This window comes from Chlorella variabilis, assembly GCF_000147415.1.
Source record: "Chlorella variabilis unplaced genomic scaffold CHLNCscaffold_15, whole genome shotgun sequence".
NCBI classification, from domain to species: domain Eukaryota; kingdom Viridiplantae; phylum Chlorophyta; class Trebouxiophyceae; order Chlorellales; family Chlorellaceae; genus Chlorella; species Chlorella variabilis.
The window spans coordinates 1,112,811-1,131,459 of record NW_005435073.1 but is presented as its reverse complement, the minus strand read 5'-3'; the positions used below and the strand labels follow the sequence as shown (position 1 = coordinate 1,131,459).

Sequence of the window (18,649 nt, the reverse complement as noted above, 5' to 3'; positions counted from 1 at the left end):
GCCCCTCACGCCCTCGCCACCACCACCAGCCTCGCAGCTGCTGCCCAGGTGCTCTGTCCTTCATCACATATGTTCTTGCCCTCGTCCAAAACCTCACATGACCTGCTGAACCCGTTCCGGGCTTTGAGCAACTGCAGTGTGCCTGGCGCTCCCACCATTGATGGGGTCGCAGCTGAGGCAGGCGGCGACCTGCGCATCGCCGTGCTGCCGCCCGCCACCGACGGCGGCTCCTCCATCACCGCCTACTTCATTCTGGGCCTGCCCACCAACGGCGGGCCCATCCTCGCCGCCGGAGGCTCGCTGGGCCAGCCTGCCGTGGACGATGCTGCGGCCACCAAGACCTGGGGGTGGCTTGCGCTGGGCAGCAGCAGCAGCAGCAGCAGTAGCAACCCAACAACCGGGCGGCGAGCTGTGAGTGGGCAGTGCATGTGGCCCACAGGGGAGGGAGGAGTTTGGTGGGCCAAACAGCAGCGCGCCGATGCTTGCCGCGATGCCCTGCTTGATTGCAGAGCCTCTTCACGCTGCCGGCTGGCAGCTGGCAGCCTGGCAGGACCTACCGCTTCCTCTCCTGGGGCGTCAACTCCGCGGGCCGAGGCCCAGACAGCGCACCCTTTGAGTTCACCACGCCACACAGGTGTGCTGCCGCTGCTCAGCAGCGGCTTTGCAGCTCCCGGCTGGCACGGCCACAGCCCTTGTTCTCACCAGCCCGTGCCCTTGCCATGCAGTGGTCCGTCGCCCCCACGGCCACCGCCAGCAGCAGGCGGTCGCCAGCCGACGACCGGCTACTGCGGTGGGGGCCCGGATTTGCCTGCTGCCTGCTTGCCTTGTGCCCGCTTGCCTTCCTCAGCGGGGCGTCCTCTGCTGTGGTGTCAGGTGTGAATTTGCATCCTTGCCTGCTGGTCCTGCTGCTTGCAGTGAGTGCGGCGCACTGCTCAGCACTGTGCAGAGCCAGCTACGGCGTTGAAGTCTGCCCGGAGGCAGGCTGATACAGCCGGGCCCTGTAAGCCTCGAGTGAAGCATCACATTTCCGGTGGCCAATGGGATTGAGCATACAGTGTGCGCAAGGACACTCCTTGTTTTCGCTCACCCCTGCCACGACGGGATCAAGCCCAGTCTCAGAAGCCACGTGGCTACGCCTTCTTGCCGCGCTTGGCTGCCGGCTGGGCCACAAAGTCATCCTCCTCGTCGCCACTGCTATCTATGATCACCACCTCCGCCTGCGGCCGCGGCTGCCGCTGCTTGGGCTGCTGCGGCTGCTTGCGCTTCTGCTGCTGCTGCTTGGGCTTCTGCTGCTTGGGCTGCTGCTGCTCCTCCTTCCCCACCTGCTGTTTCTGCTGCTGCTGCCCAGGTGCTGCCGCTGGCTGGCCCAGCAGCGCCGCCAGCAGCTGCTGCCCATACAGCTCCGCCTTCTGCGCGCCCACCAGGTGCGCCAGCTGCTGACGCGTGGCGGGGCGCTGCGCCGCCAGCTGCCCGACCTGGTCGTCTGCAGGGGGTGAGGCAGCGGGGCGGGTGGGTGGGGCTTGTTGAGATGGCCCAACGGGCTGAATGGCAGCGACTGGCCGTGGAGGAAAGCGGACACGCTGCCTCGATGCACGCAGCCGCAGCAGGCACCTGACAGCACAGCAGCACGGATGGTTTCAAAGGAGGTGGCCAGGCGCTGCCTCGCCGCCTCCAGCGCGGTGCGTGCCGCTGCCGTGGCCTCTGCGGCTGCCGCCGCCCGGCGCTGGGACGCCTGAGCTGCTGCCGCTGCGGCGCCGCCTGGAGGGCACGCTGCCACCGCCTCTGCACCCAAATCGCCACTGACCTGCTGCTGCTGCTGTTGCTGCTGCTGCTGCTGCTGCTGGCCGCGCTGCGCCAGCTGCTGGCTGCGCTGCTGCGCCATCCGCGCCGCCGCGCCGGGCTGCGGCTTGAAGGCGCCGTGCTGGGCCCCGCCCGGCGGCGGCGCCGCGATGAGCAGCTGGCGCTTGCCCTGCACCGCCCAGGGCTAATGCTCCAAATGAGCAGCACGCCGCCGCAGCAGGGAGGTCCGTCCGCAGTTCACCCCCCCACAATCCACCAACAGATCAGCATATGGCTGCCCACACCGCTCCTGGCCCTCCCCCGCGCTCGATACCTGCAGCAGGCCCGTTGCGCGGCCGGTGGCCTTGAGGTAGGCGTTGGTGGCGTAGGCGGTGAAGCCAAAGTCCAGGCGCAGGCTGCCCTCCAGCACCAGCGCCTGCACTACAGCCTCGCACTCGTCGCGGGACAGAGCCTTGGCAGCCTTGGCCACCGCCGCATCCTGCGGGGAGGGGCGGAGGCGGGAGGGGCGGCGGCCGGTGCTGGGATTCAGGCCAGCAAGGGCAGCAAGGTGGAAGGCAGGGAGGGGGCAGGCAGGCACACCGGGCATGCATCCTTCAACCCATGAACCCACGAGCACGCCCCGCCACAGGCTGGGCAGCGGCGGCTTGGCCCTGGCGCCATGGCATGGCGTGGGCAGCGCCGCGCTTTCCACCACGGGCGTGGGCTGCCAGCCTGGCGCACCTTGCTGCCCCTCCACTTGTCCACCAGCTGGATGAGGGTGGCGCGCTTCTCGTCCCCCGGCCAGCCCTGCACACACGCACGTGGCGGCCACAAAGGGAGCGGCAGCAGCTCAGGGGCACAGCTGCAAGGCCAGCAGCCTCGCCCGTGTCAGACTGGCGCATGCTGCCACACCCACCCACCTGCAGCGTCTGCAGCACGCCCTGGGCTGCCTCAGTCACATCCTTGCGCTCCGGTGCTCCTCCCCCTGCTGCCGCTGCCGCCGCTGCTGCTGCACCTGCCGCCCCAGCCGCCGCCGCTCCACCAGCCCCTGCCCCTGCCCCTGCCCCTGCTGCTGCTGCTGCTGCTGCTGCGGTGCCCGCAGCGTCTGCCCCGGTAGGTCTACACCGGTCGCACATGCCGGCGCAGCGGGCGGGCGCCTCCCCAAAGTGGCGGCACAGCAGCGCGCGCCTGCAGGTGGGGGCGGCGGCGTACTGCAGCATGCCCTTCAGGCACGGCTCCCAGTTGGATTCCATGGTCACCACCGCAGCCTGCAGGCAAGTGCGGGCGGGACGAGGGAGGAGGGGGTGCATGGTACACGTTGTGCGCGAGGCGGCACCAGTGTGGAGGTGCACTGAGCAGGCGCCGCACACCATCCAAGCAGCTCCCAGCAGCCCGGCACAGCCACGCTGCAACAGCAGTGCTCCCCACCTGACGCAGGTAGTCGCCGAAGCGGTAGTAGAGGCGGCAGTGGGCGGGCAGGCCGTCGCGCCCCGCACGCCCCGACTCCTGCAGCCAGCAGCAAGAAACATGTTCCAGGATCCTCCCACGTTGGCTGCATGTCAGCAACGTGCCCGCTATCTGTGCAGCCCCGGCCCCAGCAAGTATGCCGCAGAAACCAAAACCACACTGCACACACCACCACCACCGCCCCAGTTTCCCCTCCTTCTTGCCTGGTAGTAGTTTTCGGTCGACTTGCTGTATCAAAGGCAGGGCAGGGCAGGGACGGGCCGGGCAGGGCGGGAGGAGTCAGGATGGTACAGAGGAGACCACAGGGCACACCATCTGGTATCACCTGCTGGCCAATCAGTTTGGCCATCTGGTGTCACCTGCTCGGCCCGCTGCCCTGCTGGGGCCAGGCCACGGCCCGGGGCCTTCCTTGCCTGAGGGTGTGGTGGATGACGAAGCGCACGTGAGGGTTGTTGATGCCCATGCCAAAGGCGATGGTGGCCACGATGACCTGAACCCGCCCCTGGCTCCACTGCAGGTGCACCCGCTCCCGCCGTGCCGGCTCCATGTCAGCGTGGTACCCCTGGCACGACACCCCCGCGCCTCGCAGCTCCTGCGGGCACCAAGGCACGCGTGCGCGTGCGCGCATGCATGCGCATGCGCAGGGCGGGCCGTGGATGCTCGCTGCCAGCAGACAGCCTGCTTGCCAGGCTTGCCTTGTTGTAGCCCTGCGGCACCACACCACACCGCCACCACACACGGGGGATGCTCCGCCCAGCTGCTGCCACGCACGTCTGCCAGGCTCTCGGCGTCCTTGCGCGTCAGCACGTAGATGATGCCGCTATCCCCCGCCGGGTAGTTGCCCTGGATCCACGCCGCCATCTCCGCCACCAGCTCCTTCTCCTTGGCCGGCTTCTGCCTCACCTGCAGGCCAGTGGGGCGGGCAGCGGCAGCCACGAGCGGCGGCAGTGACCCCGGGCGCTGCAAGCGTTTGAAGGCGGCAGCTGTGCCTGCCTGCCTCCCCGGGCGCATGCTGCGGCGAGGGCGGGCGCCACACCTCGTAAAACAGGTTGGGCCGGTTGATAGAGCTCTTGAACAGCTCGCAGCCCTCGATCTTCAAGATGGTGCGCAGGTCCTGGCACACCTGGCGCACGCACACACACCCACACGCGCAAGGGAAGCAAGCAGCAGGGAAGAGCATGGACGCATGCTCCGGCGGGGCACAGGCGCCAGCACGAGCGTGGTGCGTGGACTAAATCGCGGGGCCGGCTATCACAGCACACATGCCCTCCAGGCACGCGTCCCATCCGCGTCCCCGGCACCTCACCGCCTGCGTGGCGGTGGCTGTCAGCGCGATGAGCGGCGTGTCGGGGAACTGTTGCTTGAGGATGCCGAGCTTCTTGTAGTCGGGGCGGAAGTCGTTGCCTGCAGGGCGGGAGAGGCCAGCGGCGGCACGGCGGCAGGAGCGGCAGGGCCAGGTGAAGCCGTGGAGGCGTCAGCGGCTAAGCAGCCACAGGTGGCGCCCTGGCCTCGCCTCCCCATCACAGGTCCGTACACTCCGCTGGCCGCATGCACGCACCCCACTGGGAGCAGCAGTGCGCCTCATCCACGGCTATGCGTGTGAGCCGCCCCGCCTTGTACACCTTCTCCAGCCTGCGCAGCAGATGCGGAGCAGGTCACAGCCAGCGCAGCCGGATCCTTCGCATCTGGTGCTCAATGCAATGGGCCTGCTGCGGCTCATGCAGCCCAGGGGGGCAGCTCGTCCCTGCATCCACACACTGCCCCGAAAACAACTACAAGGCAAGCACTGAGAGCAGGCGGCTCACTTGGTAAAGAAGCGCTTGGAGCTGGCCACCTTCTCCGGCGTGCAGTACAGCAGGCGCAGGCCGCCGCTGCCCCCCGCCTCCTCCACCTGCATGCAAACCGAGGGGAGGGATGTGGCCCAGGTGTGGGTTGGTGTGGCGGAACGCGAGCGGTTGGCAAATAGAAGGCGCGGCCGCGGCTGCCACAGGCTGACTGCAGCCTTGCTGCCTGTCCCTGCCTGCTTGGAGATGGATGCCGCCTCCTCCTTGCTGGTCAGGGAGGTCAGCGCTGCTGCCTGCACCCCCAGCTCCGACAGGCCCAGCACCTGAGGGAGGGCGCGGCGGCAGGGACAGCGTGGGCTGCACGGCCAGATAGCAGGGCACCCGCCGATGATTCGAGCAGAGCAGCGCAGCAATGCTGGTCTTGAAGGAGCGACATGCACAGCGGCGGCACAGCGCAGCGCAGCGCAGCGCAGCGGCACCTGGTCCTGGATGAGCGACAGCAGCGGCGACACCACCAGCGTCAGCCCGCTGCCCGACAGCAGCGCGGGCAGCTGGTAGCACAGGCTCTTGCCGCCGCCGGAGGGCATCAGGCACAGCACGTCACGCCCCTGCATGCAGCAGGGGCGTGGGGTGGCAGCAGGCCATGGGTGCTGCCAACCAACTACCCCCAACAGCGCCGCGCGCCTGTCGGCGCCGTGCAGCACCCACCCACCTGCAGTGTGGCGTTGATGACCTCTCTCTGCAGAGGCCGGAAGCTGCGCAGCCCAAACACGTCGCCCAGCAGCTGCTGCACGCGCCCGTCCCACGCAAACGTGCCCAGCCAGTCGGCCCGCGGTGCGCGAGCCTCGGCCGCCCTCATCCGCTGCAGCCGCTCGCGCTGTTCCTGCAGCGCGGCCTGCCGTGACAGCAGGTGCTCGATCTGGGCCTCCACCTGCTCGGGGCGGGAAGCGGGGAAGGTGGCACAAAGCAAGAGGACACGCGGCGGGTGGGCAGGCGGGCGGGCGCTGGCGGCGCGAGCGGTTGGGGCATCCAGAACCGGCCGGTAGCCTCGCCTGCGCAATTTCCCGATCCACCGCATTCAACTGCTCTTCCACGTTGGGGCCTCCCTGTTCATCGCTGGCCACATCCCACTCTTCCATTCTCCAAGCGCCCCCGGCCGCCGCCTGGCGTCAATATACCAGCTCCGTATGTTTTTGGATTGCTGGTGTGATCACATGTGCGACGTCGAAGGGGACGGCGCAGCACGAGAATTGCTGACGGGGTGGAGAGTGGAGGAAAGCGGATTGTTTTCGCGTGTTTTCGCCTGCGGCTGCCTTCCCAGGCGACACACGCGCTTGGCAGCCTCACCGCAACCTCCCCACACAGCCTGTGGCACCACTTCAAACTTCATTTGCCTCCCCTTCTGATCGTCACCAGCTAGAGCACGTGCCAATCCCCCCACGCTGTTGAATGATCAAGGGCTTATAACGAACTCAGCGGGGGCCGCAGCCGCTTTGCTAGGCAAGACCTTTGGGCCAATGGCCAAACGCAAAGGCCCGAAGGCGTGGGCCTCAGATGATTCCGATGGTGATTTAAGCTTGGTACTTGACGGCGATGACGAGGTGAGCCTCCTGCCGCCGCCAGAACAACGACAGCCGGCGCCGGGCTGGCGGCGGCTGTCGTATCCAGCCCTTGCCCAACGCCGTGTGCCTGTGGTATCTGCAGGAGATGGATGATGATGAGCAGAGTGAGCTGGAGGAGGAGCAGCAGCCCAGCCCACCCGCCAGCAAGCCCGCCGCCAAGGCCGGCAAAGGCTCCCGCGCTGCCGCCGCGGCACCCCCTGCCAAGCTGCCCGCGGCCAAGCAGCGCGGACAGCCGGTCAAGCAGCCAGCGATGGCAGCGGCAAAGCCTGTGAAGAGCAGCGGGGCAAAGCAGCGGCAGCAGCAGGAGGCTAGTCTAGCTGCCGCCGCTGCACGCCGACTTGCCTCTAAGAGGGGAAAAGACGCGGCAGAGCCGCAAAAGGCTGGCATCCGCAGCGGCGGCAAGCCCGCGGAACAGCAGAAGCGGCAGCAGGCGGCAGGCAAGAAGGCGGGCGGCGGCGCGCGGGACAAGGCAGGATGGGCGGCACCACAGGCAGCGAGCAGCGACGAGGAGACCACAAGCAGCGGCAGCAAGGATGAGGAGCCGCAGCAGCAGCGCCCAGGGCCGAAGAGGCAACTGGCCGGCAAGCGGAAGCAGCCTGGTGCAGTTGGCGAGCCCCGGCAGGACGTGGCGGCTGATGAGGAGGACAGCCAGGAGCAGCAGCAGCAGGGGAAGCGTCCAGGCAAGCGCCAGCGCGGCGAGGCGCTGCCCCCGCCAGCGCCGCAGCCCGCACTGCCGGCGCAGCAGGCTCGGCAGCAATCGGGCGGCAGCAGCAGGAAGCAGCAGCAGCCGCGAGTCGCTGCCTTGCCGGCTGCTGGGCCCAAGGGGAAGCAGCCAGCGGGGCGCCCCCCCACGCCCGTGGCTGCCGCAGCAGCAGATCAGCCGCTGGAGATGTCGGCGCCGCCGCCGTCTGGCGGCGCCAAGGCGCCTCGCCCGCCATCTGCGGCAGCCAGGAAGGCGGAGCAGCAGCAGCAGCACGGGGCGGCGGCGGCTGAATGGGAGGCTGGGGAAGGCGTGGGGGCGCAGGCAGAGCAGGAGGAGGGGGCGGGGCAGGGATTTGCCGAGTACGCTTCGATCGCCGACCCGGCTGCTGCCACCTCGGACTTCCTGCTGCGCCGCCTCACCATGCCGCGCAGCCGAGAGGCGGGCACCATGCTGCTGCGCCCACACCTGAAGGTGGGGCGGCTGCATTGGGGGCCTGCCCTGCCCTGTGCCTCCCCCATCCTCCCAGCCCCACCCCCGTCCCATCCACCACGCACGCTGCCACACCCACCCGCCCGCCCATCCCGCTGCCACACACACACTCAACACCAAACATGCGCCGCCACACCCCGGTGCCGCAGGAGGCGCATGATGCCCTGCTGGACAGCCTGACCAACACTGTGGACCTGGGGCACAACAACTCGCTGCTGGTCATGGGTCCGCGCGGGTCGGGCAAGAGCCTGGTGCGCGGCGGCAGCATGCTGGCTGGGGCTGGAGGGGGCCTGGTGCTGGGGCCGTGGTTGCAGCTGGGGCTGGAACCGCTCGGGGACTGCTCGCTCACAGCGTGCCGTCCATCACACTGCCCTCTGCACCGTCCGCCCTGCCCACAGCGCCGCCTCTGCTCCCTTGTCCCACCGGCACCGCGCCCGCCGCCGCCGCCGCCGCCGCCGCTGACCACCACCACCCGCCTCCCGGCTGCCTGTCCCCCCTGCAGCTGGTGGAGCGGGCCCTGGCTGCGCTGGAGGCGCGGTGGAACCAGGACCCTCGGGATCCGGTGGTGGGCGTGGTGCGGCTGACGGGGCTGGCACAAGCCGAGGAGCGGGCCGCGTTCAGGGAGGTGGCCCGCCAGCTGTGCGAGTGAGTCGAGGGTGCCGGCAGCGCCCGCCCCCGCCGCCGGCAGCGCCCACCACACCCCGACCCGTCCCTGGTGCCGCTGGGGGGCTCCCCCGCTGCCGCGCGGCGCTGGCATGCGGCAAACACACCTGCATGCGGCAACACGCCTGGCCCCGGCGCCCTTGCAGGGTGTTCAAGTATTCCTTCAGCCGTGGCGCCTCTGTGGGGGAAAACATCGAGTTCCTGCGCGGCATGCTGGCGGCGCTGGCCAGGTGGGTGGGACTGCCAGAATGTGCGCAGGCGCGCCCTCCCCGCCGCTCCCACCCGTCCGCTCCCCATTTTCCCGCCCCCTCCTGGTCCCTCTTATCAATACAACTCCCCACGCCCCCCAATTGCCCACCTGCTCAATTTTCCCTGCTGCCGCTCGCACAGCCCGTGTCCCCCCTCGCCCAAACTCCCCCCCTCCCTCCTGGAACCGCGCCGCAGCTCCGACAAGTGCGCCGTGTTTGTGCTGGACGAGTTCGACCTGTTTGCCACCAAGCGCTCCAAGCAGACGCTGCTGTACAACCTGCTGGACACGCTGCAGACCAGCGGCATGCAGGTAGGAGCCTGGAGGCAGGAGAGAGTGTGTGCGTGCGTGCGTGCGTGTGTGTGTGTGTGTGCGGCTGTCCTTTGCTCTTCTGCCTCCCTCGCTCCATCTCACCCACCTTCCTCGCCACGCTGCGCAGGCTGCGGTGGTGGGGCTGACGGTGCGGCAGGATGTGATTGAGATGCTGGAGAAGCGGGTGAAGAGCAGGTTCAGGTGCGCCGGCTGGGGTTCCAGGGCTGTGTAAGCTGGTGGGCTTGCGCACACCTACTCCGCCTCCCCTCCCTCTGCGATGCCCCAGCCTGTCCCCGCTCCTCTTTCCAAACACACGTGTGCACACATGCTCTCTCTCTCTTGACTCTCTTGAAAACACACACATATACACTCACCACTCTCCATCCCGGCTTGCCCCTCCTTACTGCCCCTGGCGCAGCCACCGCAAGCTGGACCTGTCGCTGCCCACCAGCGTGATGCCGGTTCTGCCCAGGCCGGCGGAGGATGGGCGGCCGGTGCAGGAGGCGGGGCAGGACGGGGCGATGGGTGTGCTCCAGGTGGGCGGGCGGGGGAAAGGGGATGGGGTGTAGGGTAGCAAGGGCGGCGCACGCAGAGGGCGCAGCAGGGCAATGAGTGGCAGGGTATTGGGCAGCTTTCCAATACAGGGCAGGCAGGGCAGCCTACTGCTCGAGGGTTAGTACAAGGTGTCTGCCGTAGCCTGCGGCAGCAGGCCACCGCAGGCCCGACTGCCGACTGTGCACGCCACTCCCCTCCTGCCCCACCCCTGCTGGCAGGCCATGCTGACGCTGCCGCCCGAGTTCCCCCACCGCCGCTATGCGGCGGCGTGGAACGCGTCTGTGGAGGCAGCCGCGGTTGCGCGCGAGGTGCGCAGCCGGCTGCAGGAGTGCATCAACATCTACCCCAGCCTGCGCCACCTGGCCAACATTGCTGACGTGGCGCTGGCTAGGGCGCTGGCGCCGGCCTGGCTGCTGGCGCCGACGCAGCCCCCGACAGGCTCGCCGCCCGCCAGCTGCTGGCCGCGGTGGACGACCAGCTGAGGCAGCGCAAGGGGATGGTGAGCCGCGGGGCGCCCGCTGGCTGCCGCGTGCTGCCGCCGGTTGCTCCTGCCGGCCGCCCGACCTGCTCCCTGCTGCGCCACCACGCCAGCAGCCCTTGCCCAGCACCAGACTTGCCCCTGCTGGGTGTTGAGACGGCTTGGATCATGTCTGATGCGCCTGCCTGTGCCCGCTGGGTGTCCCCACGGCCTGCAGGTGGAGGTGGTGGCGGGGCTGCCCATCCTGGGCCTCATCCTGCTGGTGGCGGTGCACCGGGTGACGGCGCGGGACGCTGGGGACCTCAACTTTGAGATGGTGCGGGGCGGGGCGGGGCTGGAGGCATCAGGAAGATGCATTTATGCGGGGATCGGGGAGCATTCAACGGGTTTTGGGAGGTGGTATATACAGTAGCTAGCGTGTAGGGCTTTGAGACCAGGGCAGCGTGCCGACGCGTGGAGTCCACACGGCTGCCCTGGCACCGGGCTTGCACCCGACCGTACCGCAGGCCTTCCACGAGTATCAGCGGTACACCCTGCACGGCGGGCACGTGGACACCTACGAGAAGCCGGCGCTGGCCAAGGTCTGGGACGAGCTGCTGGATGCGGGGCTGGTGGCCTTTGTGGACCCGCGGTGAGGCCGTCCGGCAAAGTATGAAGTCACACATAGCAGTGTGTGGGCGGGCGGCGTGATGCGCGTGGGGCTGGGCTGGTGGTGGTGGCGGCAGGGGCGGCTGGGGAGCTGGGGAGCTGGGGGAGGGTGTGGTGGGGTAGCGGCCGCGTGTGTCGGCTGGTGGGCAGGCAGCAGCAGCCTAGAGCAGATGGGGGAGGGTAGCAGCGGGAGCTGTTGGGCGCGTGCTTGCGTGGCGGGTGGCTCGGGAGCGCAGCCTTGCGGCTGTGGTGTGTTGCGTAGCCCTGCTGGCTGCCAGCGCAGGGTTACTGCTTTAGGGCCGCATCAAATCAACCCCTGGGCGTCAATCCCTCCACCCTGTGCCCCGCAGGAGCGAGGCGCGCGTGGCGACGCACCCCTACGCTGCCGCCTACCTGCAGCTCACTCGGGAGGAGGTGCAGGAGGGCATGGATGCCCACTGGAACTGCCCACACGCGCTGAAGGAGTGGTTCAAGAGGGAGGGCGGCGTGGGCAGCACTGCTGCCCAGTTCTTCTGAGAGCACACGGCGGGCGGCGGCGGCGGCGGCGGCGGTAGGGGGGTGCCGATGCACACTTGCTTGCAGCGACGCCCGCCGGGCCCACCAGTTGCCGCCTTGGTTTGTGAGCTGTGAATTGGCGCGAGATTGGCCCGCAATGCGCCTCACGTGGCCTCACAGGGCGCCTTTCCAGCCGGCCTAGCTGGCAGATGGCGCCACCCCAGGGCCTAAACCGCCCACCCCATCGCCATCGGCCCCCATCCGCCCGCATCGGCGCTGCCGCACAACCAGGAAGTCATGACGTTTGCCACCAGCCTGGTGCACCAGCGGCTGCAGCTGCCGGGTGCTCGGCGCTGCTCCCCCGGCAGCAGAAGCGCGCGGCTGAACGTCATCAGCCGAGCCCACGGACGTTTCTTCATTGGAGGGGTAAATCTACGGCCGATGCTCCCCCGCCAGAGGCGATCGTGTGCCAAACCGGGGCGCTGCCGCCGTGCAGCACTCCCAGCAAACTGCACATGGCGGGAAATGTGCGGGATCTGAGCGGCGGCCTCGCCCTCAAAACTACTGCTGCAGAACTGGAAGTGCAATGGCACCGTTGAGTCGGTGACGCAGCTGGTGAAAGACCTGAACGCAGGTGCGGCCCTTTCCCATGCCCAGCCAGCCGCCTGCATGCCGGCTGTGGGTAGATGTGGGGCCCAACGGCGGATCCGCTGGGCCGCCACTGCTTGCGCTAGGGATGCGGCACGTGTGTAGCCGCCGCCTGCCCCGTGCCCGCCCTGCCTTTATCTAGCGTTTGGCGATCTGCCAGCTCTGATGCTGCAATGAATGTGGGCAGCAAGTGCGCAGCCGGCATCTGAAGTTCGGCACTGGGGATGGCTGTGGCGTAGCAGACCACACACGCCATCTGCGCCCGCCCGCCCGCCGACCTATCGCTGCTGTTCCCGCTGTGCAGGCAGCGTGCCTCCGGCGGACAAGGTGGAGATTGTGGTGGCCCCCACCTTTGTGCACCTGGACATGGTGAAGAAGACCCTCAACCCGCCCTTCGAGATAGGCGCACAGGTGCGGGATGGGCGGTGCCAGGCGACGCCCGCAGCTGCGCATGCATGCATACATGCAGGAGAGGAGAGGAGAAAGGCTGCCTGGCGTCGCACGCATGCGTGCCCGGCAATGCTTTTGCCCAGCATCCCCATCTGGCCGGCAGCGGGCCGCGTCCCACCTCGCCGCCGTGCTCACGCCCCTGCGCCATCTCGCCCCGCACGCGTGCGTGCATGCATGCCGGCCGGCCTCCACCTCACCACTTCCACCGCCGCCGCTGCTGGGACCGCCTTGGCTGCAGGACTGCTGGGTGGGCAAGGGCGGCGCGTTCACAGGGGAGGTGTCTGCAGAGATGCTGCACGACTTTGGCATCCCCTGGGTCATCCTGGGCCACTCGGGTGGGCAGGGGCAGCAGGCGCCGCGCCGCGCCGCACCGATTGGTGGCTGCCGCTGCCCACAACCGCGGCTGGGCCGCTGCTGGCTCGCGCCGGCGGAGCGCCGGTGATGCCTGCTGTTGGCTGCTGCTGATGCCAGCTGGCTGGCTGCTGCTTGGTGCTTGCTGACTGGTTGGTGCTGGCGCGCTGCCGACCTTGACCCCCCTCCCCGCCCGCTCCCTCCCGCCCCCGCAGAGCGCCGCTCGCTGTGCCGCGAGGACGACGAGCTGGTGGGGCAGAAGTGCGAGTACGCGCTGAGCCAGGGCCTCAAGGTCATCGGCTGCATCGGCGAGACGCTAGCGCAGCGCGAGTCGGGCCACATGTTTGACGTGCTGGACGCGCAGCTGAGGTGGGGGGTGGGGGTGGTATGGTGGTGGTGGTGGCGGTGTGCACGTGTGTAGGGTGGTGATGGCTGTGCCCCTGTGGGCGCGGCGTGTCGCCTGCTAGGCGCTGCCGCCCCCGGGGCCGCCTGAACCCGCCCCCCCGCCCCCTCCCTCCCCGGGCCCCCCCTGCCGCGCGCAGGGCCATTGCCAACCACACCAGCCTGGGCAACTGGGTCAACATGGTGATCGCCTACGAGCCGGTGTGGGCCATCGGCACGGGCGTGGTGGCCACCCCCGAGCAGGCCCAGGAGGCGCACGCCTATGTGCGCAAGTGGATCTCAGACAACGTGTCGCCCGACGTCGCCGCCGACCTGCGCCTCCTTTACGGCGGCTCCGGTGCGGCCTGGGCTGCTTGGCCTGTGGTGGTGGTGCCGTGGCGGCGATGCCTGCCGGCCGCACGACGGCCCGGCGCCTGCGCGCTCCCACGACACCACCCGCCCACCCTGCCCTCGCCTGCCCTCGCCCCCCCTCCCCGCCCGCCGCGCCTGGCCGGCTGCAGTGAACGAGTCCAACTGCGGCACGCTGGCCAACCTGGAGGATGTGGATGGCTTCCTGGTGGGGGGCGCCTCACTCCAGGGCGCCTCCTTCATCAGCATCTGCAACGCGGAGAACAAGCACTCGTGAGGCGGCGGCGGCGCGAGCTCGGCGGGCCACCCCCTGCCCAGGCGCAGCTCGGCCCGGCGCGCTGAGGCCCCCAGCTGAGGGCCCTTGGCCGAGCTGTGCCGCGCGGGCAGCGGATGACTGCAGGCGGGCGGCCGTGCGGCTGGCGGGCCCCCGCCCTCCCTAGGCGCGTGCTGGCCGTGTCGCAGCGCGCGATGCTGCGCACATGTGCCGACACGGTGCTGAAAGCGTGTGCGTGTGTGTTGTGTGAGAGCATGTGTGCGGTGTGCGCTTGTACCAGCCCCGCTGGCACCGGCCCGGCGTGCTTGTCTTTGCTTGCCAATGGCGACCCCCTCCCCTCCCCTCCCCTGCTTTTCCACTTCCTGCCCCCCCCCCCCCCGAAATCCTTGTTTTGATCTTTGCTCCACGTTGACGTCTGCACTGCACACAGCGCTTCCTGGCCGGCCATTCTTGCCCGGCCGATTAGATTCTTTCCCGCCTGCTGCCCCCCAGGCGGGCCGTGCTATCAAACTTGGGTGCCAATTGGCTGCCGGGCGGCCCTGGCTGGGCGCGCACACACAACCCTGCACCTCATGAGAAGCCTCCCCTGCACAAACATTTTGAGATTCATCATGCGTCATCTCCCCATGCAAATGGTGCACAACCACATGCCAGCTGGCTGGGCCTGGTTGGAAGCGTGGCTGAGCCGAGGCGTCTTATGTGGGGGTGCGTTACAGAGGCAGTGTTGGTCGAAGGGTGGGTGGTCACAGTCGGTCTGTCAGTTGCATCCGCAAGCCACCAAAGGCGGCAGCGCATGCCCGATGAAATGTGGTCCGGCAGCAGGAAGGCGGCAGCAAGCAGAGATAAAGAGCAGGGCAGCAGTGCTAGGAGCAAAGAGGGAGTGCAGCGGCGTGTGCCCGGGTAGGGACCACAGCAGGCACTCGTGTGTACCGAGGAAAGAAGAAACACTGGCTGGGGAGCAGGTTGAGATGCCGGCGCAGGTGCTGGGACAGGCTGCCAGGCCGGCATCATCCAAACACCAGCTTCACAAACACCACCAGCGTATTGAGGACTATGAGCGGCACTGCACGGCAGCGGGAGCACAAGCGTCTGGTGGAGATTGGTTTGTGGGCGGACGCCAAGAGCGCAAGGCAATTTATGCCTGCTGCGGGGTCTAGGCAGCCCAGCACCGCTGCTCCTGCTTCACCGGCAACACCAGGATGTGCTGGTCACACCTCGCAAGAATGCTGACGCGTGCAGCATGCCTATGATTTGATACTTGAGGGCGTTTGGTGAGGGGCCCATGGGATTGTTGCCTAGCTGCGAGAAGCCCCAGCCATCTGCGGGCAGCAGGAGGAGCCGCGTCGAAGCTATGACTCGGCGTTGGAGTCTACCTTTGCCAGGGAAGGGCGGCCCGCGGCCCTCCTGGTCGCCACCGCCACCAATCGACCTGTGTGGTATGACTCACACTTTTCAAGGAACCTCTCGTTGTTCAGGATGGCCAGCCCATTGGAGACCAGCAGGACACCCTGCACAGCGGGACGGCGGCAACGCACCAGGTGCGCGTCGGCGGCAGCGAGGTGGCGGCACAGGTTCCACCCGCCGCTGGCGGCAACCGCGCTGCCACCTCCCCACCTGCAGCAGCGTCCACAGCGTCATTGCCAGCAGGAGGGGGCCTGCGCCGCTGCAAAAGGCGATCAACCAGGCGATCGGTGGGGGGGCCTTTCAGGAGGAGGCTGGGGTCTACAACTGACCAGCTGAGCCAAGAGCCGCTGCTGAAGACACTGCTGCGCGCCGGGAGCGACTCCCCCAGGGCGAGACCCAGGCGCCACGAAGGCAGGCCTGACCATGCTGGCCGATTGCGACATGCATGGCCCTTTGGAGTGCTGCGGGGGCTGCCAAGACAGCTGCCATCGACGAGAAAATGAGCGAATACGGCGACGACCACGAGCTCCAAGAGGAGAGCCTGAGCAATGTAATGCCGCTGGGGGAGGCGTGATGGGAGGGGCAGGGCTCGGGGCGGGGCCCTGGCAGTCGATGGAGGGGCGATGTCTGCCAGGGGCCGCGAGTGGAGGGGTGATGGTGTGCTCCGCCGCTGGCGGGGCGGGTGGGCCAGGCGGCATGCACACGGGGGACCCCTGGGCCCGCCCCTGCTGCCCGGGGGCTGGCTGGCATCGCCACGTGCCCGCGCAGTGTTGGTTTTGCGCCCTAAAGCCAGCCCTGGGCCTGCAGTAGGCTGGTGGTGCCCGAACTGTCGCCCCTCCGCCTCGTGCCGACCATGCCTCCCCGCTTGGCCGTCCCCTGCAGCCCGATGTTGTGACCAAGTACAAAGCCGCCTCCAAGATCGTCAATGGTGCGCCGCCCTGGGGCTCGTGCGCCCGCTCCCTGCCTGCAGCCCCGCAGCATGCCCCCGACCACCGCGCAGCCCGCACCGGCGGCCGATCGACAGAGCCGCGGCGTTTGAATGCTTGCGTGCCCTGTGGACCCACCCGCCCGTCCACCGTGGCCTGCTGCAGCCACCCTGGCGGCGGTGATTGAGGCGTGCAAGCCGGGAGCCAAGGTGGTGGATGTGTGCGAGAAGGGAGACAGCCTGCTGAACGAGTGAGCGCGGCAGGGGAGGGCTGGGGCAGGCAGGCAGCGGCGCCAGCGGCGCCAGCCGGCGAGGATGGCATGGGAGAGCGGCTGGTGCGGCTCCGGAGTGTGGCGCAGCAGCGGCGGCGGCAGCTGAGCGAGTCGCGGCGTGCGGGAGGGGCACGGGATGGGCCACGGAGCAGCGGGCGGCCAGCTGCCTTGCCACGGGGGCGCTCGCAGCGGCGCGGCGCACGCATGCGTCCGGGCCGTCAGGGTGCCGCTGCGGCGGCGGTGGCTGCTGCTGCCGCTGCGCCCGCCACTCCTGCCGACGGCCGGCTGGCGCCGCGTGCCGCGCGCCTGCCTTCCCTGCAGGGGCGTCAGCAAGGAGTTCAAGGGGAAGGACATTGAGAAGGGGATTGCCGTGCCCACCTGCATCTCTGTCAACCAGTGAGGCCCACCAGCCAGCCAGCCAGCCAGCCAGCCAGCCGGGGCTCAGCCGGCCTGCCCCCCAGCTGCCTGTATGTCACTATGCCTGCGGGGCCGCACCCGCTGGGATGCCTGCTGCTGGCTGGCGGCGGGGCGGGCAGCTGTCGTTGGCATCGCCCCCAGTGGCGGCGACGTGCGCTGCCGCCGCCGCCCCTCGCCTGCCTTGCCTGGGCTTGTTGGCCCTGCCTGCAGCTGCGTGGGCCACAACTCGCCGCCCAACGACAGCCCCGCGGAGCTCAAGGAAGGAGACCTTGTGAAGATGTGAGGGCAGGCGGGGGAGGGGGTGTGTGCGCCCGCTCAGCATGGGGTGGCAGCCCTGCAGCTGCAGCGGCGCCGCCGCCCGGCGCCGCAGGCAGCGCGGCGCGAGGGGTTGCGCAGGCGCGCGCCGGATGGAGCTGGGCGGATGGGGCTTGCCTGGTGCGCGCGGCGGGTGCCCCGGCGCTCACCCCTGCCCCCTGCCTCTGCCCCCACGCGCCACCCACCCCCGCAGCGACCTGGGCTGCCACATCGATGGCTACATCGCCCAGGCGGCTCACTCCCTAGTGGTGGCGTCAGACCCGTCGGCGCCCGTCACCGGCCGCGCGGCCGACGTGATCCAGGCCGCCGCCACCGCCTTTGACGCCGCCGCCCGCCTCATGCGGCCGGGCAGGAAGGCCAGCGAGGTGGCCGCGCCGCTCAACAAGATTGCAGAGGCGTACGGGTGCAGGTGGGGCGCGGCGCCGCCGCTGCTGGGGGGCGCTGCTGCGGGGGCGGCGCCGGGACGGCTGGCGGTGGCTGGCGCCGGGCTGCAGGGGGCGGCAGCGCCCTCCAGCCCGCGGGCATCCCAGCTCCGGCTTCCAATGCGCCACTAGTCGCGCGAATCCTCACCGCCACTGTACCCGCAAACCCACCGCCATTGCCGCGGCCACGCACGCCTCTGCCACGCCCTCCTACGCACGCCCACGCCCACGCCTGCCTGCCCACCTCCCCCCTGGCCCCCACATGCAGCCTTGTGGACGGCGTGATGTCCTACCAGATGACCCGCTTCGTCATCGACGCGCAGAAGGCGGTGCTGCAGAAGCCGCTGCCAGACACAAAGGTAGGGTGCGGCGCGGCGCTGGGCGCAGGCTGCTTCGCGGGCGGAGGCCGCGCCGCGCGGCCCCGGCCGCGCCCGCCCCCGCGGTCCCTCCCGCCTGCCGCGCCTCCCGCCTGCCCTGCTGCAGCACCTTGCCCCGCCGCCCAACCTCAGCCGCGGCTCACCAGGCTCCCTCCTCTCCTCTCCTCTCCCCGCCCCGCCCCGCCCCGCCCCGCCTGCCTTCCCCCTTTCCTGCAGATGGAGGAGTTTGAGTTTGAGGAGGGGGAGGTGTACGCCATCGACGTCATCATGTCCACGGGGGAGGGCAAGCCCAAGTGAGCGGCAAGGGCCCCCCTGGCGGGGTGCATGCCTGGGTGTGGTGTGGTGGTGTGGGTGTGGGTGTGGGTGTGGCTGGGGAGCGCGATTCAGGCGAGCGGCCTGGGGCTGCGGCTGGCAGGCAGGGCGGCTGGTGCCGGACCAGCATCCGTGACTGCAATGCCCACGCCGCTGGCCGGGCCCCTCCTTGAGCGCCGCGTTCAGCGCCCCCCACACACACTGCCCGCCCTCGCATCCCCGCCACACACACACACAAGCTCAGGCAGGCGCCGCTCGCTCAGCTGCCGCCCCTGCCGCGCGCCTCCTGCTGCCCCGCATTGCCGCAGGATGCACGACGAGAAGGAGACGACGGTGTACAAGCGGGCGATGGAGGTGCAGTACCAGCTCAAGATGAAGGCCAGCCGCGAGCTGCTGAGCGAGGTGCAGAAGAAGTACCCCACCATGCTGTTCAGGTGCGTGTGTGTGGGTGGTGTGGTGGCGGTGGTAGGGGGGGGGGGCTGGCGGCCCC

General features: G+C 69.3%; 5 protein-coding genes across 5 annotated transcripts; 3 read left to right on the top strand and 2 right to left on the bottom strand.

Annotated features, from left to right (window-relative positions):
• Positions 1-69: 69 nt before the first annotated feature.
• CHLNCDRAFT_136234 (hypothetical protein) lies at positions 70-964 on the top strand (the record flags this gene model as incomplete). Its single annotated transcript, XM_005846139.1, has 3 exons — positions 70-411; positions 510-634; positions 916-964. 3 exons carry the CDS (start codon positions 70-72, stop codon positions 962-964), a joined length of 516 nt encoding a protein of 171 aa, XP_005846201.1.
• A 1,936-nt stretch (positions 965-2,900) lies between these two features.
• Positions 2,901-6,108, bottom strand: CHLNCDRAFT_25381 (hypothetical protein; the record flags this gene model as incomplete). The annotated part of the gene is made up of 11 exons (XM_005845997.1): positions 2,901-3,047; positions 3,208-3,285; positions 3,641-3,838; positions 4,018-4,149; positions 4,283-4,369; positions 4,553-4,650; positions 4,805-4,878; positions 5,052-5,117; positions 5,235-5,353; positions 5,510-5,638; positions 5,743-6,108. Coding segments are annotated over 11 exons (1,494 nt in total), but the record flags the coding sequence as incomplete, so codon positions are not given.
• A 439-nt stretch (positions 6,109-6,547) lies between these two features.
• On the top strand, positions 6,548-11,263 carry CHLNCDRAFT_136232 (hypothetical protein; the record flags this gene model as incomplete). Its single annotated transcript, XM_005846138.1, has 13 exons — positions 6,548-6,631; positions 6,735-7,826; positions 7,994-8,137; positions 8,347-8,489; positions 8,654-8,737; positions 8,952-9,066; positions 9,194-9,267; positions 9,485-9,602; positions 9,840-9,998; positions 10,076-10,120; positions 10,317-10,415; positions 10,606-10,730; positions 11,098-11,263. The coding sequence occupies 13 exons, from the start codon at positions 6,548-6,550 to the stop codon at positions 11,261-11,263; spliced, it is 2,448 nt and encodes an 815-aa protein (XP_005846200.1).
• Positions 11,264-11,539: 276 nt separating this feature from the next.
• On the top strand, positions 11,540-14,360 carry CHLNCDRAFT_56246 (triosephosphate isomerase chloroplast type; the record flags this gene model as incomplete). Its single annotated transcript, XM_005846137.1, has 7 exons — positions 11,540-11,668; positions 11,816-11,876; positions 12,195-12,301; positions 12,579-12,675; positions 12,907-13,060; positions 13,234-13,430; positions 13,594-14,360. 7 exons carry the CDS (start codon positions 11,540-11,542, stop codon positions 13,716-13,718), a joined length of 870 nt encoding a protein of 289 aa, XP_005846199.1. The 3' UTR covers positions 13,719-14,360.
• A 362-nt stretch (positions 14,361-14,722) lies between these two features.
• CHLNCDRAFT_136230 (hypothetical protein) lies at positions 14,723-15,353 on the bottom strand (the record flags this gene model as incomplete). Its single annotated transcript, XM_005845996.1, has 4 exons — positions 14,723-14,778; positions 14,930-15,034; positions 15,163-15,223; positions 15,330-15,353. 4 exons carry the CDS (start codon positions 15,351-15,353, stop codon positions 14,723-14,725), a joined length of 246 nt encoding a protein of 81 aa, XP_005846058.1.
• Between the last annotated feature and the right edge of the window lie 3,296 nt (positions 15,354-18,649).